Below are 27099 nucleotides of genomic sequence, written 5' to 3'. Positions count from 1 at the left end.
TTCAGCATCCCGCACGGAGCACGCGCGCTGACGGAGGGGTTGAGGGAGCGCGCTGACGCAATGGGTGGGAACTTTGGCGACTGGTGCGTGCGCGCTCACGGTGCTCGAGTTATCTCAAGTCACCAGGCAACCACTGGGAGCTTTCTGATTAAGCCCACGTCTTTCCCTTCTAGTTTAGAAGGGTTAGTTAGTTAGTTATTTTTTATGCTTCTGTGATATTAAACTAAGTGCTTTACGGTTTTGGACTTTTAGTTGAACAAAATAAGAAGTAATGTCTGTTATGGGCCTTTGGGAAATTATGGTAATTGTGGCAATTTTTAAATTTTCTGACATAGTATAGTGCACATGATTGATCAACTACTCAAAAAAAAATGGAATAAATTAATTATGACAATAATTTTTTAGTTGTAGACCTAATATTCCTAATCCATACAATGGTTTGATAGACTATCCATCTTAAAATAATACAAATAATACAAATAAAACAAATCAGACTGTATGATTAAGCGAGCAGATATTCGTCTGTGTCTCTTAACTAAATTAAAAGGAAACAGTAGTGACATAACACTACAGCGTGGTTTTATTCAGCTCTAAAGTCTGCTCCACTGAAAATGTGCGGTGGAGGAGTATTTTTTTTTAACTTCCCACTCCCACATAGGCTGCTGTGTGTGCTTTGCTACTCTGCCGGTGCTCTGAGAGCCGGTCTTGTTATTACAAATCATCATCATGACACTGCTCAAACATGCCCCAGGTAAAGACTGACTTGAAATAAAATTAAATATACAACTACCTGCCATCATAGGGTCAAAATGTCATGCTAAAATTGATGGTTTTACCATTAAGCCCAGTGTATCTAGTGTTAAATGATGCTACATGAGACTACAACTTAATTAATGTAAAAATAGTGTGGGCTATTTCATCCAGCAAAATAAAAACTGTAGCTCAGAAGTATTTTTATACAATTCAAATATAATAAAAAAATAAAACAAAACAAAAAAACGGTGCATTTTGTTGTGAATCATTCCCCGTACAGCGCAGCAATGGAGAGGACTTTGAGATGGTCCCACTTGTTTCTGAATGGTTGCTCTCCCTAGTGTACACCAACTGTCACTACAATAAAACACTTACTACACCCAAGAGAATAAACAAAATCTAAAAAAATAAAACTGGCCAAGATTTGTAATGTAGCTTTTGTGATTAAAATATGGTGAATATGTTGTACTATTGGGTGGACTCCTACACCAATATACTCACTGCCATTACAAAACACTGTAACACTTCAAAAAATAAAAAAAAATAGCAATATATTTCCATTAACTTTATTGTTATATGGACTGGCAAGCACAAAGAACAACTGAACTCAGTGAACAGGTGAATCACTTAACAGATACATATGTACAAAACAAACAAATGCACACATCTGACTTAATATTCACTCACTTTGAGATTCATTTCAGGTACAAAAATAACAAGAGTTTGTTTTTCATTTGCAGGACCTCATGAGACATACAGCAAATACACGGCATGAGGCCCTTAGATGAAAAGACATTCCAATGAAACGAAAAAACCCTGATGCGTCATGACCTCTTCTTGAGTTTAAAACTGTCCACAAAGAATATGATTTAAAAAATGCTTTTTATGTTGTATAGTAAATTACCAACAATGAAGCGATTATAACTGAACTGCTATGAATGAATAAAATACATAGCCTTCTATTGTCAAGATATTCAATACTTTGTTGGCACCATGAAAACATGAGCAAGGGATACAGTTGATGAAATGTTGACTTATTTACCAAACTAAATATTAAGTGATATATCAAACCGTACTGACCACAAGACTGTAGAGAAGATCTTTCACTGAAAATGAATACTTTCTGGTTTGATGCAGCATTCAGCTGCATCATTGGGGGTCATGCCTTTTTTCATATTTACAATCTGTCAATCATAGTGGCACATGAAAGAAAAATCTTTACATTGAGACTAAAATGGTAGTACATATATACATAAATGATAAAAGAACGCATGGTCGATTTCATGATGAAGAGAAGGCCCCATGACTAAAATACAACATTGAACCGCCTTTAGGAGACAGTTTCAGGGGTGCATCAGTTTCTCTTTCTCTGCAGTGATTGCTCAGTGCTCACAGGAATAATTAAATTACAGAAGTTGTGATTGCAATTACTGTCGTTTAGCCTTGTAAGGGCGGGAGCGTTTCCTGCGGTCAGGCTTCCTCTGTTTGTGCAAGCGGCCGATACTCACTCCCTGCCGACGACGCACGGAAATATTTTGCTCCACAAGGCTGGCCAACATTCCTGCAGAGAGCAAACAGATAATAAAAATACTAACAAAACAACAGATTTTTAGAATATAATTAGGTTTTTGCATGGTTAAAAATGGAAAGATTGTGACTGTGTGTATTTCAGGCTGGATGGAACCATTTTAACTGTTAGCAATCAGAATATTCATTTAAAAATTGTTAAAAATGTTCAAATGTCAATGTTAATCACATTTGTCTTTTAAAAAAAAGGTTACACACAGTTATGCATACAGACATTGTTCTCTCCCTTTCTTCTCCAATTGTCAGGACTTTTAACTTATGACAGTTTATCTTGCACATCCAGTACAAAAAATATGTGTGGTGGCAATTAGTGGGGAAACATGGTGACACATTCAGACACATTTGAACATATAGATGTGAAACAGTGATCCACCACAGAAAACAACTTTACAAACAGGATTCAAATGTGGTTTTCATGGAAGGGTGAAAGGCAAAAAAAAAGAAAAAAGATTTACCTTCTTGGGCCAGCATTGATATAAAAGTGCAGATGAACTCATCGTAGTTATGGGTTCTCCTCTGATCATCAATCTGATCAAATGACAACACAAGTTTTTGATTAAAAATTAATTCAAACGTCTCACCAGGTATATTGGGTTGGCTCCAGGTGAACAAAACTTACTTTGTATTTCTTTCTCTTCTCTACTTCCTCCTTCAGATAAACCTCATAATTGGCGATATCAGCCTCTACACATTTGAGCAGTGCAAGCAGCTCCTGCAAGAAACAGACCAAGATTAACCACTCTGTGTGTTTATTATATATTTTTAATGTTCAGCTTTAAAAACAGTTCACTAATTGGCAGCACTAGCAAAAAATGTGGCCGTACAGTGATGTAACTGTGTTGGCAGGCTGATAAACACAGGAACAACAGACATACTACAGTACATTATACCATGAGGAACATTCTCAGACTTACTTTGGGAGAGTACTTGTCCCCAGGGGGCTTGCTGTCTGCAGTAGTTTCCATAGTTTTGGCCCTCTCCTTGCTAGCTCTAGTCTCTGCTCCATCCTTGCCGTCCTCTTCTTTCACCTCCACGGATGGTCCTGCATCTCCCTCGTTCACTCCTTGTTTCTCTCCTGCTACGGGGCTTCCTTCCTCTTTGTCTTTTGTCTTCACAGGAGTGCAAGGCTGCTTTGTGCCATCGGCAGCCAAATCTACTGTGCAGGCAACAGAGAAGGTAACATTCTATCAGAAGTAGCCAGACGCAGACAATCCATTATTCAAAGTACAAGTGCTTGTTAGACTCATTAAAGTCACCCCAAACTGGTCACTTCTACTTTATAAAATAATTAATATGCTCTGACTATACTCTAAATATCAAGTTGCAGACTGAAATGGTTGCTTCTGGAGAGACCTTTAAACCACCCTTGCAAATAACAACAGTGATGTCCTGTACTCACCTGATGGAGGGAGAGCAAAGATGACTCCATCGTCCTGCAAGTGCAACAAGGCTACGCTGACAGAGGGACCTAGTTCTCTTACAGCACGGTTATGTCTGGAGTCCAGCCTCAGCATCTCATCTTCTCCAAACAGCACACGGGACAGATGGGATGCAACTGGACTTGACGGGCGTGTGGCAGCCTGGGAGCGTGCAGGTGAGCGCAACGGGGAGTTAAAAGCGCTGCCAATCTCAGAGGCTGTGTCAGTGCTTTCATTGCTTGGTGTGGGGGATGGCTGTGAAGCAGATGTGATACAAATGCCCCCAGTGCGCCCTTCGGTGCGTACAGAAAGGGGTGTGTTCAGGGCATCTTTCCTTTGGGCCTCCTTCTTCAGTTTCTCAGACAACACCGTGAGGGTAATCTGGCTCTCCATCCCTGTCCCCACCCGTCCTGTTCGTGATCGCAGACTTGCCTTCCGTCTGAACCTGAAAGAGAGCAAATTCAAAACATAACTGACTAAAAACTGATAGCACAAATTCAAAGATCTTTAGCCCCCTTCAGTCAAGTCATAATCAGACTTAAAAAGAAATTATACCTACATTACGCATTACAGTGCTAACCTGTTAGATGTGCCTGCAGAACCAGTCACTTCCTCTTCATCATCCTCTTCATCGTCTTCATCATCGGAGTACGAGTGTTGTGGAGGCCCCGGCATTCGAGAGCGACCAACTCCGGCAGCAAGATCCTCTTCTTCCTGTGAATCAGATTTAATAAAGCCTCCATTTCTTTTTTTACTGCAAACACCAACATTATTTTATTATTTTAATTTACAGAGTTCCCCAAGGTTCTGTGCTCAGTCCAATACTATTGCCCCTTTATATGCTCCCCGTAGGTGATATTATTAGGAAACACGCCATACATTTTCAGTTATGCAAGATGACACACAATTGTACTTGTCAATGAAACCAGATGAAACAAATCAGCTAATCAGACTTGCAATATTCTACTTCTGAAAACTGAAGTTATTTTTCTGGGCCCTAAACACCTTAGAAACAATTTATCCAATGATATAGCAGCTCAAGATGGCTTAACCTTGGCTTCATGCTCCACTGTAAGGAATCCAGGAGTTATTTTTGATCAGGACACGTCCTTTAACTCACACATAACACATTTCAAAGACTGAATTCTTTCACTCTTTTTGTGTTTTTGTTTGCTCATTCTCTTCTTACCTGCATGGGAGACTTAGCATAGTTGTGGTTGTCCAGGAAGGCAGGCAGGCGTTGAACGATGGGGTTGGGACTAGTGACTTGCTGGGTACCTCCTCCTGTGGACACTGGTGGTTTGCCCATGACCTTTGTGTGTCTTGTGGGGCTAGTGGCATCTTTGGACTGAACTGCTGACTCGTCCACTGAATCTGAAGAGAAGGTCAAGTTATTTTAGTTGAATGTTTACAACGAGTATCTTGAATACTTCATGTGGCTGAAATCTGTACAATCAACACTAAAAAAAACTATGTAAAACAATCCAAAATATCAGAGACGAAACAATCCTGATGTAGAAACACGAATGAAACGGTCACTGCATTTGACACCCCAGTGACAGAGGGTGTCCATTTTCACAGGGTTAATAAAACTGGGCAAATAAACCCAACTAAAGTACCTGATGAAGCCTGGTCAGTCCCCTGGGATGTAACATGTTCCACATCTGCCTCTTTCTTGATCGCAGTGACGCCATCGTCTGTAGAGGAAGAGTCCTTCTCTTTTTTGTCGTGGACAAGCTCGGGCTGAGTGAGCTTGATCATCTGAAGACAACATAAAAAAGGTATTTCACAAGATATTCACCTGTATCATAGACAGGAGATGCTACTAAAACCAAAATCGGTGTCAACAATGACATGCAGCAGACAAAGTTAGAACAATTAACCTACTTTAGTTCTATTTTAGCATTCAAAATTGAAAAGTTATATTTTACTTTCATTTTAACACGCAGTTTATCAATTTTGTCATTTAATCAGAATGTGTTTCCATGTTTCAACTGAAATCCATTTTGAACAGCTGCAGAAAACCCAACTACTCTGTCACTAAAAGAGCTGTGGGATTATGATCATTCTGTGATGAAATTTTCGGCACTTCCTGACCTTCTGTAGACCCTCTAGAACAGTCTGTCGGTTCCTCTTTAGAATTTCCAGTTTGGACTCATACTTCATCCTGCGGTCAGGCACCACTGCCATCAGGTTGAAGCGAATGTCATGGTATGGCTCACTGAAAAAGAGAAGACTAGCAGCATGAGAATGAAGCCTTGAGGGTGTGCGTATGTGTGTGTGTGTGTGTGTGTGTGTGTGTGTAAGGTGAACCTGCACTGCTCACGCTGACTGGCTCAGGACTCACCCAGCAGTGGCTAGTCCAATCCTCTCCATGATAACCCGCCGAGCTTTATCAGTCCACTCCTCCTCTTCTCCCCAGGGCCCTAAATTAGAATGGAGTGATGGAAAATTGCAGCAATTAGCAAAATAAAAACAAATGCATTAATAAAGTTAATAGGAAATGTGTCATGACAATGCTTTAGTTTAACTAAATTCCTCTAGATGAATCTTAAAAAGGTTTTCTACATCATGTCAGGAACAGCACTATTCAGGGGCCTTGAAAGCAAAAATTCTGGTCCCTTTATTGTTTTTATGCAATGAGGAATAAGGCCATAAGTGACCTAGGCTACAGACTGGATCAAAAGTGGTTCAAATAAAACAAAAAATAAGCCACTTTTTAAAAACATAATAAAAATCAAAAGTGAGCTCTTGAACTTTTGAAGTTTCTAAAGATGAAGAAATCAGAATAATGACTCTAAAAAATATAGCAACGTCACTGAAGACCTCATTTCAACATTTGCACAACATTTAGGACAACTTAGTTTTCAGTTTTCCACAGCAGCCAAAACACAGGACAGGACAAGTCAGTATTGCGTTATACCATGGTCAATGGGGTAAGCCTTTAGTCCATCGAGCTCAAAGAGGCGGTCTTTGATAGGCACATAGCTAACAAAGTGGAAGGCTTCCATGGTTCGAACTGCACTGATTCCATTCTGCTTCTCCGGCAGGTGCCTGGGCTCCGGTCTCCATAGAAACACGGAAAGAGAGCTTCAGAAAGTGATGGATGCACAAAGTCTGGCATTTCCCAGACAAATCACAGAGGATTATTACTTTTTCTTTTTTTTCCTTTTTTACACCGAAGGAACCACTGACTGTAACCTACCTGGCATGGCTGTTATGTGCTCTGGCAAGCTCTGGGGCATTTCCTATTGCATAACCTTTACTCTGAAAAATTAGAAGTTGAATACAACAATGAGAAAACAGGAGGAAGAGAGAGAGAGGAGAAAAAGAGAGACTGAACAAAAGTGACTGAGACCAACAACTTACCTCTGGACTAAAGCCCTTGGTGAAAGCCTTCATGCGACTAAGTGTGGTGCCGAGCTCAACACCGCTGCAGTTCAAAAGCACACTCAACAAAGCGTGGGTGGCACATGAATTTGGTATCAGCTAGAATTAAAAAAAATAATAAAAAGAGGTCAGGATAAATCAGTTCAGGTTAGAATATAACCATAAATATTTATCTATGTACATTACTGCAAGACATTAATAAAAAGGGGAGGATTTTTAAGGGATGTAAGCAGCAAAATGTCTGCTTTGACAAATGAAAAGTGGCAAATTCTTCCCTCATTCTGTGGCATCAGACTGCATTTTTCAAGTTTCATAAGTGTAAGGATGAATTTACAGCCTTTCATTTTTACTGAATATTTTGAGGTGTGTTTTTGTATATATTTTTAATTAAACTTTGTTTTGACAGGGTAGCCTCTTGAGCATAGGGCATTTCTATTTTAAAGCGGCACTGGTATCATCAGTTGATAAAGTGTGAAAATAGATCCAAATAACTTCAGTTGTTTTTTTTTTAACCTTATTTTAGGTATTAATCTATATGTCTGCCGGGATTGGCTCCAGCCTCCTGTGACTCTCTAAAGGGTAGCAGGAATTAGTGAATGAATGAATGGATATTTCGATGTACACATTCAACATTATATATCAAATGATGTAAACACAAAACAAAAAATGCTGGTGTTTCACAGCTTCATACAGTTTAGAAAATTAGTGCTGGTGGCTAATAGTAAATATAAGCTAGCAATTTCAAGGAATGAGTTTGAGTAAAACTGTGGTTATCTAAAGTGTTGTTCCCAATTTCTAATTAGTCCAGATTTATGTTTTGACTATGAAGGAGACTTGCACAAATTTATATTATGGACAATTCATAAGAGATCTGCCATATATTTTGCGGCTGCAAATATAAATTAATTGTTCACTAATCAGAAGATTTAATGTCATGGCAATAACTAAAATACCAGGCCAACATCTATTACTTACCTGATGAGCAAAGAACATATCATTTACAATTTCCTCGTCAATAACAGAAGTCTCATCCACCAAAGTGTTAACTTTCCTCCTGGATCGACGTTCCTCAATCCACTTGAACAGGAAGATGAAGCCATAAACAGGACTGAAAAATGAAATGATGCCAAACACTTTTCACATGTTGTTGGTACAGTTCAACAAGAAGCAAGAAAAAGATTGTCATTTGTATTCAGACGTGAGCTTGGAGATTGCTACATGGCATACCTACCATGTAGTTCAGTTCTTGATTTACTTTTGCAATCATTGCTCACCCATTAGGCTTGGGTCGACCTGATGGTTGCAAGTTACATACCTTTGACACTTGCTTTGAAGATCATAGATTTCCTCTACTTGGACACCTTTGACACCTACAGAATACACGCATAAAGAAATTATTTAATTGTCTTTATTAGCTTAAGAGCTCCTACTTGACGTTGTATGTGTTGGCTATTCACACAGGTTTAGCTACTGTATATGAGCGACTCACCAAAATCTTCCACCAGCAAAGTGAACAGTCCTGTAATTATAGAACATTTTATTCAGAGTTCAATAACGAACTGATAACTAACTAAAATATACCATAAAACAAGACCAGTGTAATCTGTTAATAACGTTCCTTCTCTTTATATTTCGCCCCTGGTTATTCGCTCCATCAACTTCAAAACATACTACACATTAACGTTTAACCATTTTAATCTTGCGCTGCATTAAAGTTGCTTTCTAAATTCGGGTAAGTCAAGCTGTTTGTGGACGCTACGGTGTCCATCTGGCATTATGTGGAAGCTAACGTTAGTTAGCTGTTTTGTCTATCGAAATTTCTTACCTGGATCACTCTCGAGCTCCAGCCACCCTTTGTTCATTTTCGCATTTGTGCACGGGTGACTAATATCTAAGATGTTTTCCAATCCATGCCCAAAATAGGGGTAAGAATATCTAACGATAATTCATTATCCATTCACGAAAAAACTGTGGAGAGCTCAAGATAAACACAATAGATAAAATTGGCCGCCTATAAACAACGTCATCAATAATCGACGGGTGGTCTTGAAAAACAGTCCTACCTTCAACTTCCTGTAGTCAGAACCTGAAGCAAAACAAGGAATTAATTAATTAATAAATAAAACATTAAATCAATCAGTATGTATGTTTGTGTCTTAATTGTACATTTTCATTAAATGGTGGTAGTAAGTATCTATATAAAACAATAGCTAACCAGTTATAAAAGATATAATTTTACACATGTGAAAGGCAAGTCGAATGATAAGCTAAAATATAATAGTTTTCGTACTTCTTGCTTTCGCACTTAAATGACGGCTTTTCTCCATAACAGCTCAATAAACACTAAAAGAAATTAGGCACATAGGACACATTTAGGCCATAATATTGCAAACAAAATCAAACTAAATTGCTGAAATAGCAGTTCATTTTGCCTTTTGAGGATTTAGCTAGTTTACTAATGTGCAGTAAAGACTTAAAGGGTTGCAACAATTAAGAGTAAAAGACGTTTATTTTAATGTGTTTCGTTACCGGACTTCTTCGTTCCCGGAACCTCAGTTGGAGTACCCACAGTGGGGACGGCTTTTATGGTCACACTGGAAAAAAATTGGAAATTAGCAACGTTCATTTACACAGTTACTGTACGTATTAATTGATTGATCGTTGTATGCACTGTGTGGTTTCTTGGAGAATACAGTGTAGCTGCATACAAGGTAAGCGCCATTAACCGATGTTTGAGCTTAACTGGCGCGTCTTACCTAACCGAGTGTGTGGTTGGCGTTGTTGAAATTGTTGCTAGCATTAGCTACATGAACGTTACACCTACACAATATAAGATGGTTATCTTGTAACGACAGACAACAAACCAGTTAGTTCGACAATAGAAGTAGGTTTTCCTCCAACCCAAGGTGCTACCAGCCAGCACGTTTTCCTGTTACTAACGGATAATGAACAATTCAACAGTTGCGTTATTTTACCGTTTGAATATGCGTTTATTGTTGGATAATTAGCTAGCATATTGATCTGCTGACTCAGCCCGAGAAACGGTTGCATTTATGTACTATCGGTTAGATAGCCCAGTAAGCCAACTGACGACAGATGCTTGGTGTCATGTTTAGCAGACAACAACAACAACAACAACAACACCATGGTAACAGATAGGTTGGAGAAGTAGCTTCTTGCTACTTGCATCCGTCCTCGACTCGAAACCCACCGGATGAAATTCCTCCCGTGAGTCACGTCATGTGTAACATTAAACCTTAGACATATGTGCATTTACATATACATACATACTGACGTAAACATACCGTGCGAGGACTATTAGGAGCCTAATTTGGATACACCACATACGGGTCTAAGTTCCATACAGTATGTACACCAAACTGTTTTAAGCACTTCCTGTTCAGTCAGACAGAAGGTGTGCAACAGTAACCTCATCAAATTCTGCAAACGCATAGATGGAATTTTCCGTGTATTTATGATATCTACAGTGTTACCAGTTTGCTTTTCTTTATTTTCTAGCTAAACCATAAAGCACTCAGAGGCAGTTTTTACTTGCATAATTGGGGTTAAGTTCTAAACCTTGATATAAATATGTTATTTTTTTCCACATATGAACAGCAGTGCGAAGGTATCCTTCCATCATATCATTAATATCTTTTACATTTTCCCATGCTTTTGTCATCAGCAGATTAGACTAGTGTTTCCTACAGCGTTGCTATACGCTTTTGGGGTCATAGTTTAATTTAGAATTAGGTTGGGTTATGGTTATCCATTTCAGAGATGACCATGTGGGGTTAGGGTGAATCTTAAGTTCAAGTAAAAGGGATGCACAAAGTGGGGAAACAGACTTTTATGCAGCTGTAATGCTATTGTTGTTAGTTTTCCTCACAGTTTCAGCTCAGTCAAATGCTGACTTACTTAAGAAGTGCCAAATGACTGAATCGTGTCCCTCCAGTTCTCAAACTTCTGCACTGAGTCCTTATTCTTTACAAAACTGACTTAAAGACTTTGCTACTGGTTTACAAAGCTCTCAGTGGCCTGGCCCCAGATTATATATCAGTCATGTTTAAGGTCTAACAATGTTCAGATTAGTCATTCAAAGTATGGTCATGGAATCTATATTGGGTTTTTCCCCTCCCTTGTCCCTTGTGTTTTGTTTTTGTTTTGTGAACCTTTGTGGTCTAGTGCCTCAAGAGTTACTTGAGAGGTACAGAAAATTAATCCCTGGGAATTTTCATATCAATTAACAGTGCAACTATTTTATCAAGTTTAAATCACAAACATTTGCTGGTTGTAAAATCTCACTGTCAGATAACTATCATAATGTAAATATGTGATGTTTTATTATTTCAGGGTTCCTGATGAAGGTGTGTAGGTAATACTTTAAGAGCCTTGTAAGACACCATGTCTGAAGAGGCGCTTTCAGAAAGTGACCTGGAGCCCAGCCTTAACAGTGAAGAGGAGTATTTTGAAAATGAGGAAGAGGAGGACATGGAGGACATGGAGGAAGATGAAGATGAAAATGATGGAGATGATGAGGATGATAGTGTTGGTGAGTGACCAATGAACTTCTTTCTTGTGCCTTTATAGTTCTAGTGTAAACTTGGGGAGAACAGCTGAAAACAAAGGGAAGAGTGTTGGCTAATTAGTTAATATTAAATGTACCGGTAGTTTAAATTAAAGATTTGTGTCTGCATTGCTTCAGACAGATTTCATTGTGACTTGGAGATTAACATATAATAGGACATGTATATCAAAAATTGGCACCTGTTAAGTAGTCTTCATCCAAAACACTGTCTATTCTCTCCCAAGAACGACCTACGAGTGGCCAGAGCAGAGCAGAAACAACCCAGGATGGCAGGGACTCCGCCTCAGCTACCTCCGGAGAGCCATCCTCCGAGCCTCCATCTCGGCCTGCGTCCCCCACATCCTCCAGGTCTCCCTCGAGACCTGCGTCTCGCTCTCAGCCTCCAACCAGTCCAGAAAACTCAAACCAGAGAAAGCCACCCTCCAGTAAAACAAAGAAACAAAAAGCCTCTAAATTAACCAAATCCTCAAAGTCTTCAAAAGGCTCCAAATCTTCTAAGCCATCTAAGCCCGCACACATGAGGAAGAATATCAGGTACATGTGTCCGTTTGATATTTTCCATCAGGTGTATTGCAGTACTTTGTACTAATGTTTGTATGTGATCTGAACTTCTTTTTTCCTCTTGCTCACAGAAAGCTGCTGAAAGAGGATCAACTTGAGGCTGGGACCAAGGCTGCTCAACAGGAGGAGATGGAGAGGCGGAAACGTCTGGAGCAGCAGAGGAAGGACTTCCCTACACCAGCCCCAGCTGTCCCTGACTCTCAGCTAGGTGACTGTCCCTCTAAATATGACCTTTCCAGTCATAATTAAGTTTTTTGTCATGTTACATTTTTTTTGTCCTTTCTACACTAACTGTGATACTTTCCCATCTCTCCAAAAGTGGACAACGCTTCACTTTTGGGGGAAGTGTCTCATTTGGTTCCTGCTCTCCTGAGCAAGCAGGACGTGATCTGTCTGGACAGCAGTGGAGATGAAGATGAAAAAGTGGACCCCAACCTCCCTGCACTTGCCATTAGAAATGGTAAGATATGTGATGTGTAATTTTTCTCGAGGAGATATGCAAATCAAGCAAGCTCTCTCGGTGTTTGCTTCTGTGATGCTGCAGATATAATTGAGTTGAGTTCTGGAGATGAAGATGCCCTGCAGATAAGTAGCGAGTCGGCCGATGAGGACGCTGACGGCACTAACGGCACAGAGGAGAGCAGCGGGGCGCACATCAACGATGCTCTGAATCTGCCTGATGCCCAGGGTCGAGTGCTGGTGAATATCAATCACCCTGCAGAGGAGAAAGACCTTTACCTCGCTCCGCAGCTGGCCAGGGCCGTCAAACCTCACCAGGTATGCCTGTCATCTGTCTGTCTCTCTCAGACCCTCAAAACTTACACACTTGTCTTCTCTGAATCATTTTTGTACTCATTTCTAAGATCGGAGGAATACGGTTTCTCTATGATAACCTCATCGAGTCTCTGGAGCGGTATAAGACCAGCAGTGGCTTTGGCTGCATCCTCGCTCACAGCATGGGGTTGGGAAAGACTCTGCAGGTCATTTCCTTTATTGACATCCTGCTGAGGAACACTGAGGCTCACACTGTGCTGGCCATTGTCCCTGTGAGTAATCTAAGTGTGTACCATCTTGAAAGAATGTAGTAGACATGAGAGCACATATTCATGTTCCCCAAAGCCACTAATTTATTTTTATGTCATTGCCTTCCTTTGTTTCCATCATAATAGGTGAACACACTTCAGAACTGGCTGACAGAGTTTAACCTCTGGCTCCCGCCCCCGGAAGCCCTTTCCCCTGACACTGATCCTGCAGTGATCACAGGCCGCACATTCAAAGTTCATGTCCTCAATGATGAGCACAAGTATGTTACATTCCATGTCATATGTAAGATTAAATATTCAGTATATACAAGCTGTTAGTCACTCCAACTGTGTGACTTCCAGAACGACGCTGGCCAGGGCCAAGGTGGTGGAAGACTGGTCCAGAGATGGAGGAGTCTTGCTGATGGGTTATGAGATGTACCGCCTGCTGTCCATGAAGAAGAGCTTTGTAATGGGCAAAAAGAGGAAATCAAAGAAGCCTGCAGGGCCAGTCATCATCGACCTGGACGAAGAAGACAGACAGCAGGAGCTCATGAAAGGTTAGCAAAAGTCATTATTTCAAGGAAAGCAGCAGCCTAAGCAATCTTGTGAAGTTAACTGTGTAATTTCTATTTGCCGACTCAATCACTCAGTCTTCCCTTGTTACTTTATCTTCTCAGGTATTGAAAGGGCCATAGCGCGGCCTGGCCCAGATGTGGTAATATGTGACGAGGGTCATCGCATTAAGAACTACCATGCCAGCACATCTCAGGCTCTGAAGAACATCCGCTCCCGTCGCAGAGTGGTCCTGACAGGTTACCCTCTGCAGAACAACCTCACTGAATACTGGTGCATGGTGGACTTTGTCAGGCCCGACTTCTTAGGCACGCGTCAGGAGTTCAGCAACATGTTTGAGCGGCCCATTCTGAACGGGCAGTGCATGGACAGCACACCTCAAGATGTACGCTTGATGCGCTATCGCAGCCATGTGCTGCACAGCCTGCTGGAGGGTTTTGTCCAGAGGTAAACTTTCTGTCAGTGCTGAATTTAGAAATTGGACATTTTGGGTTGAAAAAAAGGGTACACTAGCCCAAGCTTATCTGTCAATCTCCTCTGCGGTGCTTTCCTGGTTTACAGACGTGGTCATGATGTGCTACGAGACCAGCTTCCGTCCAAGGAGGAGCATGTGATCTTGGTGCGGCTTTCTCCCATCCAGAGGGCGCTGTATACTGAGTTCATGAAACGCTTTCGAGAAGCAGGGAACAGTGGCTGGCTTGGTCTGAACCCACTCAAAGCCTTCTGCGTGTGCTGCAAAGTGAGTTTATTTTCCTTGCTCTGAGGTCTGACATGACTGATACTGAATGGCCAGCCTAACCTGTCTACCCTTTGTAGAGATGAAACCCCAAATTTTGTTTTTGTTACTACTATTAAAATACTGTTATGGCATTTTTGAAATCAAGAAAACCTTTCTCTGCCCCCCCACAATCCAGATCTGGAATCACCCAGATGTCCTCTATGAAGCCCTGCAGAAGGAGAATCAGGCCAATGAGCAGGACCTGGACCTCGATGACATCACTTCAGCTAGTAACCCCCGCTGCCCCGGCCCTGGCCTCAAACCCAAAGTAGCCGACTCTAGCAACAGCAAAGTCAACAACACCCTGCCGTCACTAAATCCCTCCCAGGATAGAGCCAATCAAGTCATCACATATGAATGGGTATATCACGAGAGTCCATGTAAAGCTGTTATCACTGCAGCTTAGTTTTACAGCTAAGATACTCTTTTAATGTCTTTGTTCTAACCTCAAGAGTCACATTATGTTCCTAATGTTGACATATACACTGCTGCAGTGTGTGCTTTTGTTGTCATGTCTGTATAGGGGTTTGTTGTCTCTTTCCTCCAGGCCTGAAGTCTCTTGGAGGCACACTGACTTTTAATTCAGCAGCACTTTCTCCCATTTATTTTGCCTCAGGCAAAGGACATAATGTCAGACTACCAAACAGGAGTTCTGGAGAACTCAGCCAAGATGCTTCTGCTCTTCCATTTGATTGATGAGAGTGTGAGAAGACGAGATAAGATTTTGGTCTTTAGGTAGGTCATATGCTCATCGTACATTGCATTAAACACAAATCCAACATTAAGCAGCTTAGACTGACTTTGAGTTTAAGCTAATTAATAAGACCTTCTTTTGAATGTTCGGTGCTTTTTGCGAACTGTTGGAAATTAATATTTTAATCCTCCTACGTCATGTCAGCTTTTCTGCTTTTATTCCAGGTTACTTTTGTAAGGAGGAAATATTTCTCATGCCAAAATGCATCTCTCTTACCCGTTATTATGTGTTTCTGCTGTCTACCCATTAGTCAAAGTTTGTCCACCCTGACTGTCATTGAGGACTTCTTATCAAAGAGACCTATGCCAGCAGGGATCGCCTCGTCTGACGCCAAGAGCCAAAACTGGGTTCGCAACCTCAATTACTACAGTAAGTCATCCAACCTGGGCTTTCCTTTTAAAGCAGCAATTTCTCAATTCTGAGTTCAAGAGCATTTGTCTTGGCAATTTGCACTGCACACTGGAAATAGATAAAAGAGTAATATAATAAGAGTAAGATATTTGCTGTTTGACAGAGATATTTGAAATTGCTCTTTTTGTATGAATATCCCCTCAGGGACCGTTAGAGATTCCTCCAGGTATTTTATTGCTCTGCCAAGAAGAAAATGTCCTTCTCCTACAGGAATTCAGTAGAAATGTTCATGATTAGAAAATCAGCTTTATCTTAGTATTGAGTGAAAAATATTACCATCATACATTCTGTTACATGTCGTTGCAAGTTAAACTGTGTTCAGGTGACTTAGTGCATCAGCGTTAAGACATGATACATGTGTGTCTTCAGGACTGGATGGGAGTACATCTGCCTCAGAAAGAGAGCGACTTATCAATCAGTTTAATGATCCAGAGAACACTGCAACATGGGTCTTCCTACTCTCTACAAGGTTTGCGTCCCTGCTCTCTATTTTATTAGATTTTTTTCCCTACATTGTCTCTGTACGCTAGTAGACATTTTTCATTAATTTGCTGTGTTTCTTTCAGAGCGGGCTGCTTGGGGGTAAATCTGATCGGGGCGAACCGCGTCGTTGTGTTTGATGCCTCCTGGAACCCGTGTCACGATGCACAAGCAGTGTGTAGGGTGTACCGCTATGGTCAGAGGAAGCCCTGCTACATTTACCGCCTTGTCTGTGATTTCACCTTGGAAAAGAAGATCTATGACAGACAAGTCTCCAAGCAGGGCATGTCTGGTAAGAGATTTGCACATCTGTTAGTTAGATGTTGCCTTTATGTTGCATTTTTCACATTTGCTCAATCCCTTTTGGTCAAGTGGAAACTTGAAGTTGCTACCTAATTTTTATTCTTGATTTGACTTATAATTCTTGAATAGGCATTGATATTATTGTGTCACTATTAGTGTTTATTAAACCCTTATCCAAGCACTATTAACACAAAACCAGAGTTAATGTGGCCAATTACTAGAATCATATCCAGCCTTAAAATGTTGTGTCCATGTGTGTTTAAAGACCGTGTAGTTGATGACCTCAACCCAGTGCTTAACTTCACACGGAAGGAAGTGGAGTCATTGCTGCATTTTGTGGAAGAGGAACCTGGCCAAATCTCTTCGGTATCTCAGGAGGGCGTGGAAGAAGTGATGTACCAAGCTTGTCAGCTTTACCCACACCTCATCACTAAGGTACAGTTACATGATAGGATTTACTCATAAGGATATGCGGAACAGGCAGCTTTGGTGGTTTGACATGGAAATGTAGTAGTTATTTATTCACTTACTTTCAGCTGACACTGTTTTTAGTATCCATCTATATCCATATAGGTCAGAGTACAGAGTACAAAAAACATAAACTTCTGAATGCCTCAACAGTTTAAAAAAAAATCAACAAAAGACCAACAAGCCTCATCTTTCAGATGGCCAATTATTTTTTGAGAACTTGAGAACTCCCTTGAAAAGGTTATTTTTACTGTGAATTTCACAGTAGAACAGCAGAATGTTGACTTGTATGAGAGCACATAGCCTGCATTGACCAATCTGGATGTGATGAAAACCACACAAAAATTCCATACTACTTCCATTTGGATTTCCCCACCTTACCTAGTAAAACTAAAATCTCAGTTTAAGTCTATCTGTTGTGAAATAAGTAAAGCAGGATAGGAGTATAACTGTTGTATATTTAATACTATGAACGTCAAGTAAGTATTGAGTCTGCATTGTCAAGAGGTCAACCTGTTTGTCCTACATGGAAAATCTGACCTGGCTGTTGACCTGTAATTCAGTTCGTCTTTCTCCATTTGTCTCATTAGCAACCTTTCCATCATGAGTCTCTGTTGGTGGACCGTAAGGAGTCAAAACTGACCAAAGCAGAGAAGAGAGCTGCCAAGAAGAGCTACGAGGATGAGAAACGAGCCTCTGTGCCCTACTCTCGGCCATCGTATGCCCCCTATTACCCCACCAGTGATCAGACGCTCACAAACATACCAGCGTTTAATCAACGTGGCTGGTGGGTATTTCATTTAATTGTCTGCGTAGTAGCTAACAGATGCTTATGGTTTGTGTCAAAGTACAATTGTTCTGACTTGTGCAGCTACAAAAACAAACAAAAAAAAGTAGTATTTTCCTGACCCAGTGTATTATAATTTACACTTTCCTCTGCCAAAATATATAGAAATCTGTGCAGTCAAGTAAAAACACACCTCCAAAAATAGAACCATCACCAGACTTGTTGGTGTCAGACTAGACGCAACTCTTAGAATACGTGTGTGAGCATCTTATGAGTCCAGCCTTCATGTTTTCAGGCGTCCCATGGCACGGCCAGATGACAAGCCTGTGGCAAGTGTCAGGCCCATCCAGTCAACCCCAATCCCCATGATGCCTCGTCCGGTTGGCATGGGCATGGCTGGTTCCAGCTCTGTTGGCAGTCTGCCTGTCAACTTCCTCCAGAAAGCTGGAGTTCAAGTGCAGAGGATTGTTACTACAACTGGTAATTTTAAATCATATTTTGAGATGCCACCCCCTGAAATGTAATGTACCCATTTCAGTAGAAGAAACGTGATTACTAAAGACTATACATAAACATCAGCCACTTTGTCCGGATCTACAGATATTGTAATCCCAGGAGCCAACAACACTACAGATGTTCAAGCTCGAATTAGCGCAGGAGAGAGCATCCATATTATCAGAGGATCTAAAGGTAGTTGCAACAACACAATAATCACTCTTTGCATACAAACCATTTTGAATTTCTGCCTCCATCACTTGATGTTTTCTCCACCACAGGTACCTACATTAGAACGAATGATGGAAGAATTTTTGCAGTTCGATCTGGAAAGATCAGTAGACCAGCAGTCATGGGTTCTGCTGCTTCAAGAGGTACAAATCAATTTTTATTGTTCTTGGTTCCTGCTACAGATTTGAAAGTTACTGGTAAAAAAATAATAAAATCCGAATTGCTGTTGGCTGTATTGTATGTGATTTAAAGAAAAGAAGCATCTAAGTATCGCAATATAAAATGTGTGTAGAAAGGTAGGGAATACTCAAGTAAAGGATGTGAGTACTACTCATTCATCCTTTACTTGAATGCTTCTGTCTCCTGTCTGATCTGGAGTGCTTAGATGCAAGGTATGTAGTTTGTTTAGATGATGTGCCAGAAGTAGATATTTCAAAGATTCAGTGAGGACAGAGAGCGTCCAGTGTTGCCCGATATGACGTCATAGTCAGACACTCACCAGGTGTTTTAGGACACAGTGTCAGAAAAGGAATCACTGATTATCATTTGTTGAATTATTTATTTATAAATGGCTAATAATATTGCCAATGTGCACCCAATAAGTACATATTTGGGTATAGCATCTTATTTCCAGAATTAACTTTTCAAGTGTAAGTTATTCAGAGGCAGAGGCAATATACATGTTTCATCGTGACTGCTTCTCTCTCTTCTCTACAGATACCCAAGGTTCCCTGATCCATCCAGTCAGTAATGGCTGTTCATCCCCTGTGGATCAACAGCAGCAGTCCACCAATGGGGAGCAGCGGCCCTCCTCTCCCTTAAGCTCTGAGATTCTCAGAGAAATCAGCCGCTACACCTCATCCGCAGGCGATGCCACTACTGCCATGGGGAATGAATTGCCATCGCCGTCAGACGTGTCGGTGGTACCAGCTGGGGATGAAGGCAGTTTGCATAACAAAGAGACTGGTGATCTCAGCAGGCAACTGAGTGACGACCTCCTGAGCTCGGCTTTGGAGATGCGTGGCACCAAACGCAGGAGTACTGAAAGCCAGGGCCACACACAGGTAGGAGGCAAACGCACCTCCGCTGCAACACGTTTCCCTGGACTATCCATGGGCTCCGGTGGGCTCAGTTTTCCTCCCGTGGGTCTGAACTCATCCTCTCTACTGGGAAACCTAGGTCACATGAGTCATCCACTTCTGATGGGAGGTAGTGGTGGATCATCATTCCTACAGACACCAGGACAAACACTAGCTGAACTGCAGACCATGTTCCCCTCTGCAGGTTCAGACCTACTGAGACAGTCTGCCACAGGGAACGGACACCTTCCCACCCCCTCCTCATCCTCTCTGCCCACGGTTTTCTCCTCTGCAGCGACCACCATCCCTATGTCATCCTCATCCTCTGTGGCACCTTCTTCCTCCCTGGCATCAGGTTCTCTGCCTCCATACTTGATGAATCCCAACATGGCCGGCCTGCTCTCGTCAGGCTTCCCTCTCAACTACAGTCAGTCGCTGCTCTCTGAGCCGAGGATGTTCCCCAGCCATCTCCTCCCTGGTTCAGGGGGATTCCCTGTACCTAACTCCAGCTCTACTACATCCAGTTTCCTCTCCCATTTCAACAATCCAACTTCCAGCCTGCTGGGGGCAGCTCTGGCCCAGCCGGACAGACATCAGGGCGCAGAGAATGACGCCAGTAGTTCCGATGACGATGTCATAGAGGTGACGGGACAGTAGAGGCTCAAAAGGTCTTGAGGAGGCAGTTTCACACACAGACAGTTTGATCACTCATGGTGAACATAAAATACATTAGGGATGGGAATGATTCTTAGTTAAAGTTAAATGACTAAATGCACTAAATGGATTCTGTTACAGTATCTTCCTTAATGGATAGATGCTTTGGAGTCTAAATGTGATAAAGAAAAGAAAAGTGAAATTCTACATTAATGAAATGATTGGGCATCTAAAAAAAAAAAAACAAATACATAAAACTTTTCATTAACTAAAAATTAAGTGTTAAAACACATACGATGAAGTTGTAATAACTTATACCATGAGGTTCAGCCTTGTGTTAGATGAGCCATTCACCAAATCATTAGGGAGATAAACCGCATTCCCATTCCTAATGGCCTCATTAAACGTCACACAAACTCTCAAAAACACAAGCACTGACTCTCGCCTGCAAATGAGAGGATCAACTTGTACCTTAATGACTTTACAAAGTCTGAGTAACAAATCCTTATGCTGAATATCCCAGAGTTGTTCAGCTGAAGCGTCCAAGCAGTGGGAACATACCTTTACATACAGGGACCAGCTGAATCCTTTCAGGGAGGCTTTCTAGTCCGAGCCTCACCTGCTACACTTTTGAGCAAGTTCTCCCTGCGCTCCAAATTTATTTTCCTCCGATTTCAGGTGGAATAATGTGATGAAAGCTTGTTGGATTGTCTCATGACACACTGCTGTGAAACAGTTGAGTGCAAACCAAAATTTGACTTACTGTTACATGTGTCAGTCGTACTCACCTGCTGAACACTTACTTACACGATTTTCTTCAGCACAGCTTCCTTTTTCTAGTGAACAAACCTGGAAAGCCACACATCACGATAAATAATTAGGGTGGCTACAGGACGGAAATCCTCTTGACAGTATATTCAGAGAAAATCCTTCAAGGCTTACCTTTAACAACAGAAATTTTAGGCTTTCAGAGCATATTTTAGTCTTTAGCAATTTGATAGATATTGTAGCATCCCATGTTGAAAGGATATTATGTGTGATACTATAACTGAACATGTTCATACTGTATATAGTCATCATCATTGTTTATATTGCAAGTCAATACTGTGCAGTGTGTAGATTTTCTGTAGGGAGATGATTCATTATTACAGCAACTATCATGACGATAACCAGTCCCTCGCATTCATGCTGGGGAAAACAAATTTATGGTCAACTTTATGATTTCCTGTCTTTTATTTTGTTCCTTAAAAATAAAATGAATGTACTTTCATGTTAGCCTTTGATAACACGGGGACTGGGACAAGGATTCAAACTGTGCTGTTTCATTTTTAGCCTTAAATAACACAAAGGGGTCTTGAGTCTTAACATTTATCGAAGTACATCCTTTTTACCAGTCGGTTGGAAGAACTACTGAGCATTTAGACAGTCGGTGTCAAAACACAAATGTAGGGCGGGTTCAGCATTGTGACTAAAAGCGGCAAGTGTGAAAGCCAAAAGGAATGCAAACCAAGGCTTAATGTTGCTGGCTCAATTGCAGCAGCCTGTTATTTGTTGCAATATTTACTTTAGTGTCCCCATCATCTGCTGATAAATCATCACTCAGTCAACCTGCACCCTACATGTAGTTTCTTTGGATTGTTTTCACAACCTTGCTGAGAACAAATATTACCTAAACTGTAGAGAACATTGCATTCATGCAGCGTAGTGTAGAAAGAAAAAAAAAACAAAAACAAAAAACAAATCAATGTAGCCACCAACCATCAAACAAGACAACGTTTCATTACGTCCACCTGCGACCGGTAGAACCAGGTCAGGTGATGTGGTGGCCTTACCAAACTGACAGTGCCGTTATACGGTAGCTGTTCACAGAGGTCTTTACAAACAGTGCTGTGTAAGTAGCTTCTGTCAGTCTTGTGAATATCTGCACTGCTTTAGGGAGTTTGGGTCTTTGCTGTTCTCTGTAGCCTTGTGTTTCTGTGCTGTGATGACACCTCAAGGTATGTAGACTTAGGAAAAGTCCCTTTAGTCTGTTGGTTAAGTAGGCTAGACAGCGTTGTTATTAGCCTTTAGAAAACACTGGATAACCTGAGACAGCAGGTCATTCCCTATGGTGTTAAATCTTCTCTACAGGCGTTTTCTGGCTCCCACAGTCCCGAGTACTGTTTTTTTCATATTTTTTGTTTTGTTCTATTTGCTGACTCTCTCCGTTTTTATGTTCTGGATGCTTTAGTTCTATCATCAAGAACGGCTCCAGTTTTTCAGCACGTTTTGGGAACTTGTAATGGTTTGTTTCAAATTTGAAGGTGAAGCTAGCACTTTGAAAAAGGATCGGATCATCTGCTTGTGAACTCTACATCATACTGACATACTGACATCATGTCTTTAATCTTAGTCCGTTGGAAACATTTTGCATTTGAAACTTGGTAATCATTTTATAAAACAAAACCTGTCTGCCATTTCTCGACAAGTATGTGCATTTTTATGTTTCATGAGAATTTTAGATTTTTTAAAAAACATTTTTTTTATAACTTGGTGTTCACTCTCCTGGCAGTTGTACCCCTTATTTCAGTGTAAGTGTCTGAAATTTATTTATTTATGATGGAAATATATTGTTTTTTTGTAATTACATTTTTTTAACCTTTTGTTCACTTTGACCCATTGATGGCTTATCCAGTAAGAATTTCGTACATGCAGATCGAAGCAGGATATGACTGTGTTATCAATGTTATTTTAACAATAAAACACTCTTCTATTGCAGTGTGAATCATTTACAAATGCCTTTTAATTTACAACATATCATACAACGTATGACTTTTTAATGTTATTTATTCAAATGTAGAAAAATAAGCAATCCACAGCAGCATTAAAAGTCAAACAGCAGGATATTAAGTAACCTGAGATGCAAACATTAAACAAATTTATATATTCAGGGATGCTGCCAACATTTTAGGAGTACTGAGGTCATGAAAAACAATCCTCAAACAGGAATATTTGTTTAGACCCCAAATCAACCTTTTTCATGTTTAATACAGTTAAGAAAACAGTAACTTCCCGCTACACAGTTTGCAATCTTGATAGAAAATTTGTTTGTTTATTTATTTATATGGTCTAAAATCAGTCACATTTTAAGCTCTTCGGTGACTACAACTATCAGAAGCTGTTCAAAGAAACACAACATAAATGAAACAGAGGTGACACAACCTCAGTGTCCTCATGGTAACTACAGTCTCGTGTATATCCATCCATCCATCCATCCATCTGGAGCCAGCCAACAGTCAGCGAAAGGCGGGGTTCACCCTGGACTGGTCGCCAGTCAATCCCAGGGCTCACTCACACACACTTACACACTCACACCTAGGGTCAATATAGAGTAGCCAGTCAATATAAAGTAGCGGGTTCAGGGAGAACATGCAAACTCCGCACAGAAGGACCCAGACCTGGACTCTTGCTGTGATGCGACAGTGTTAACCACCGCACTGCCCCATCCAGTGTACATACGGTGTACATGCACTAAAAAAAGGCAAGCAAGAAAGTTATTATCCTAGCGGTTCTCAAACCTTCTCTGGCATGTCCCCCCTTAGAAGTTGAAATAAGCTGTAAGTAAAGAATTTAATCTCTTAGGCAAACCTTGATTAAGAATTCAGTGAGTGTCGATATTTCGTCTTCTGTCACGACTGCAACCGTTTCTTAGCCGTGTACGCACTGGTGACTTGGTTCATGATGACGAGGCCACCGAGAGCAGGGCAGAGAGCTGACAGGTACCAGGTGTATTCCCTGACAGATGCAGTGAACCAGGCAGAGCTGAGGCCGAGGAGCAGGCTGACTGTGCCGAGCAGGTATGTGACCAGTCCAGTCGCTGCGTGGTAGCGTTTGAGCTTGGCCAGCGACCAGCCTTTGGCCAGAGAGTGGTAGATGAGAGGCAGTCCTGCCAAAGACTGCAAAACCACCACACACACTGTGAGCAGGCCCAGCAGACCGTGCCACGAGGTGAAGTGGGGTTTACCATTCAGGTGTTTGTTCAAAGAGATGGCTGCCAAACCCAGGAGCGCACAAGACACACAGAGGCACTGCAGGATCCAGTGAACACGACCTTTTGTCTTGTGGGTAAACTTTCTGATGAGCGAACCATGGGGGGAGAAAAGGAGTATGGCTTCTGTCATGAAGAAGGAGAACTGGTGGAAAAGAAAAGAAAATTAAATATGGCTACTACACTCAACATTATTGTGATTACTGATTTATCTGATTTTCCTGATTCACTGATTAATCTTGTGGTCTAAGATAATAATGTGTCTATTGCAATTTCCTGAAACTAAACTTAATTTAAACTACACAGACAAAAGTATTAGGACTCCTCTCTTTATTACTGAATTCAGGTGTGGGATGGGGCTGTTTTTCAGGGGTTGGGCTCAGCTGAAGGGAAATCTTAATGCTTCAGCATACCAAGACATTTTGGACAATGCTATGCTTCCAACTTTGTGGCAACAGTTTGGGGAAGGCCCTTTTCTATTCCAGCATGACTGTGCCCCAGTGCACAAAGCAAAGTCCATAAAAACATGGTTGGATGAATTTGGTGTGGAAGAACTTGACTGGTCCACACAGAGCCCTGACCTCAAGTCCATCAAACACCTTTGAGATAAGAGACTGTGAGCCAGACCTTTGGGTCCAACATCAGTGCTCTACTGCATGAATGGGCAAAAACTCCTGCAAAAACACTGCAAAATCTTGAGGAAAATCCCTCCCAGAAGAGTGGAAGCTGTTATAGCTGCGAAGCTGTCTGTGAATTTACATCATTGAAGTAGTTGATGTAACGGTCGGCTGTCCCAATACTTTTGTCCATATAGCGTATTTGAGAAGCTGCAAGCAGTGAATTTTGGCCATGGGTTTAAACAATTAATTAATGTTATATTTTCTTGTTGTTTCAGCTCTAAAAGTGAACTGAAGGTTAGACTGCATTTATTACATGTGTTCACAGATGAAAAGATTTCTTTTTGAAAGCTTCGGCTTACCGACAGTGTCATAAAGAAAGGATGCCAGGAAAACAAACCTAAAACGGAACGAGTACACAAAATTAACAAATGCTACGCCAACAAGGACGGTGAAGGTGAGGTGTTTTAACAATGAGAGCACTCACTCGAACCCGGTCGAGACAGAATCGCAATGAACACAGTGAAGACAATGCAGACTGAGTGGGTCAGCGCGGTGAAGGCTGCTCGGGAGTAACCGTAGATTCCGGGCTCAGATTCGGTATCTTTGCTGTAAACCATGTTAAGTCACGTTGTGTGGACCAAGTCGGCTCACCTGCAACCAACCCAAGCCAGGTTGTCACCTAAAAGGAACTCAACTCACTCGCTCTTCAGCCAAAGTGAACCGGAACTGACGTAACCGTTAGCTCCTCGTGCTAAAGTGCTGTTGGTTTAGTTAAAAGCAGGAATATGGGACTTTAATAGACGTCTACATTACCAGGTGACTGTCTCATAACAGTGACTTTAGGAGTCATACATAACATCTCTGATTCAACCCTGCGATGCTGGCTCCACCGTCAGAAAAAAATAGAATATCCGGTTAATTTTTTTTCAAAATAAAGTTCTCTAACCGAATCCAGATTACCCAATGGCCTACAACAACCTACAACTCTATATGTCTGGGGTCATATTATACCCAGTTTTTGAATTGGAATGTACCTTTATTTGTGAATCGCTGTGCACTCAAAGAGATTAACAATCAAGCAAGGCTGCAATCTGACCATATAGGGGATCCCGTTGTGTGTCAGTTGATTTGTGTTAATTTGATCACAGCAATGGGAAATTGTTTGTACATAATTAAAGAGTGTGCTGATTGCCTTAGAGTCCATTCAGCAATCTTAATTTTTGCCTGTTTTGTCAACATTTACAGGCCACACATTCATAATTAACACTTTAACCAAACAATCATACAAATACGTAACCAGGAGGTGTAGACGTGTTAGTTCAGTGCGCAGTGTTCACCCAGAGTTTGACTGGTTCTCCAGTTTGAATATGAAAAAAATTATAGATTAATGACACAAAACTAAACTGGCACTTTCAGATTTTAAATGTGTGTGTATAAACTCAAACCTTTCATTATCTGACATCTAGACTGCGACGTTGCTGTTGTCCATTTTTGGATGGAGCAGAGCCACATACGTGAGTTCAAGTACTCTTAATAAACACTTGAAACTTCTTTCCAAATGTTTACCATATTTCATACCTTTATTCTGAAACCGGATGCCCTGGAATTTCTCTACTCATTTTGGGAATCTTGACACACCTAATCTTCTAGCTGACGTGGATGCCTCTCAGAAACATTTCCTACTTTCATTTAAGGAAGATTCTTCTTTTCTGATTCTAATCAAGCTGTTGGCACAGAGTTGTAAAGTTGCACACATTAGTTGTAATGCCAATGAAAAAGCTAAGTGCAGAAATCAACTCGTTCAGTTAAACTACCACAACTGAAGGTTGCAGTCAGCGTGAAATCAGTTTGGGTGCATGTTGCAGATTGTGCCAGTCGGTTGATGATGTGATGTCTCAGCGTCCATTCCACATCCAACAAGTCAGTGGACTCTCACTGGTCTGCTGTTCATAGGTTAATGTGCTCCAATTACTCTCTCATAGCCTTGTGACTCTGCAGGGCTGCTGCACACTGGCGAAAACAACAACATGTGCATTCAGGACATCCGTCTCTGTCTCTCTCTCTGTTTCTCTGTGTCTGTCTATCCCTGTCTGTCTCACATTCACTTACACTGTTCA

General features: G+C 41.1%; 3 protein-coding genes across 7 annotated transcripts; 1 reads left to right on the top strand and 2 right to left on the bottom strand.

Moving 5' to 3' along the window:
* Positions 1-1303: 1303 nt before the first annotated feature.
* bap1 (BRCA1 associated protein-1 (ubiquitin carboxy-terminal hydrolase)) lies at positions 1304-9234 on the bottom strand. 3 transcript variants are annotated; one of them, XM_046383657.1, is made up of 17 exons: positions 9212-9234; positions 8638-8667; positions 8464-8518; positions 8124-8256; positions 7128-7247; positions 6964-7025; positions 6682-6824; positions 6106-6184; positions 5856-5979; positions 5378-5519; positions 4948-5132; positions 4339-4472; positions 3740-4203; positions 3255-3496; positions 2960-3052; positions 2796-2868; positions 1304-2314 (listed from the first exon to the last, which is right to left on the bottom strand). In XM_046383657.1, exons 4-17 carry the CDS (start codon positions 8139-8141, stop codon positions 2181-2183), a joined length of 2013 nt encoding a protein of 670 aa, XP_046239613.1. In that variant the 5' UTR covers positions 8142-8256; positions 8464-8518; positions 8638-8667; positions 9212-9234; the 3' UTR covers positions 1304-2180. The 3 variants fall into 3 exon arrangements, with proteins under 3 accessions (XP_046239613.1, XP_046239611.1, XP_046239612.1); XM_046383655.1 differs by lacking the exon at positions 9212-9234 and adding an exon at positions 8974-9185; XM_046383656.1 differs by lacking the exon at positions 9212-9234 and adding an exon at positions 8974-9184 and having other exon boundaries at positions 3255-3493.
* Positions 9235-9703: 469 nt separating this feature from the next.
* rad54l2 (RAD54 like 2) lies at positions 9704-23099 on the top strand. 2 transcript variants are annotated; one of them, XM_046383653.1, is made up of 22 exons: positions 9704-9859; positions 11502-11700; positions 11961-12270; positions 12369-12505; positions 12617-12757; positions 12842-13074; positions 13161-13343; positions 13467-13600; positions 13683-13879; positions 14000-14342; positions 14457-14634; positions 14810-15034; positions 15290-15408; positions 15678-15796; positions 16208-16307; positions 16405-16610; positions 16887-17056; positions 17680-17876; positions 18172-18356; positions 18477-18566; positions 18653-18745; positions 19320-23099. In XM_046383653.1, the coding sequence occupies exons 2-22, from the start codon at positions 11553-11555 to the stop codon at positions 20336-20338; spliced, it is 4527 nt and encodes a 1508-aa protein (XP_046239609.1). In that variant the 5' UTR covers positions 9704-9859; positions 11502-11552; the 3' UTR covers positions 20339-23099. The 2 variants fall into 2 exon arrangements, with proteins under 2 accessions (XP_046239609.1, XP_046239610.1); XM_046383654.1 differs by lacking the exon at positions 9704-9859 and adding an exon at positions 9897-10376.
* On the bottom strand, positions 23100-25882 carry LOC124056327 (transmembrane reductase CYB561D2). Of its 2 annotated transcripts, XM_046383659.1 has the most exons (4): positions 25467-25882; positions 25342-25379; positions 23963-24507; positions 23100-23845 (listed from the first exon to the last, which is right to left on the bottom strand). In XM_046383659.1, the coding sequence occupies exons 1-3, from the start codon at positions 25597-25599 to the stop codon at positions 24004-24006; spliced, it is 675 nt and encodes a 224-aa protein (XP_046239615.1). In that variant the 5' UTR covers positions 25600-25882; the 3' UTR covers positions 23100-23845; positions 23963-24003. The 2 variants fall into 2 exon arrangements, with proteins under 2 accessions (XP_046239615.1, XP_046239614.1); XM_046383658.1 differs by having other exon boundaries at positions 23100-24507.
* Positions 25883-27099: the final 1217 nt, after the last annotated feature.

This window comes from Scatophagus argus, chromosome 3, assembly GCF_020382885.2.
Source record: "Scatophagus argus isolate fScaArg1 chromosome 3, fScaArg1.pri, whole genome shotgun sequence".
Classification (NCBI taxonomy): domain Eukaryota; kingdom Metazoa; phylum Chordata; class Actinopteri; family Scatophagidae; genus Scatophagus; species Scatophagus argus.
Note: the sequence above shows the minus strand (reverse complement) of the source record. Positions and strands in the feature narration are given on the sequence as shown.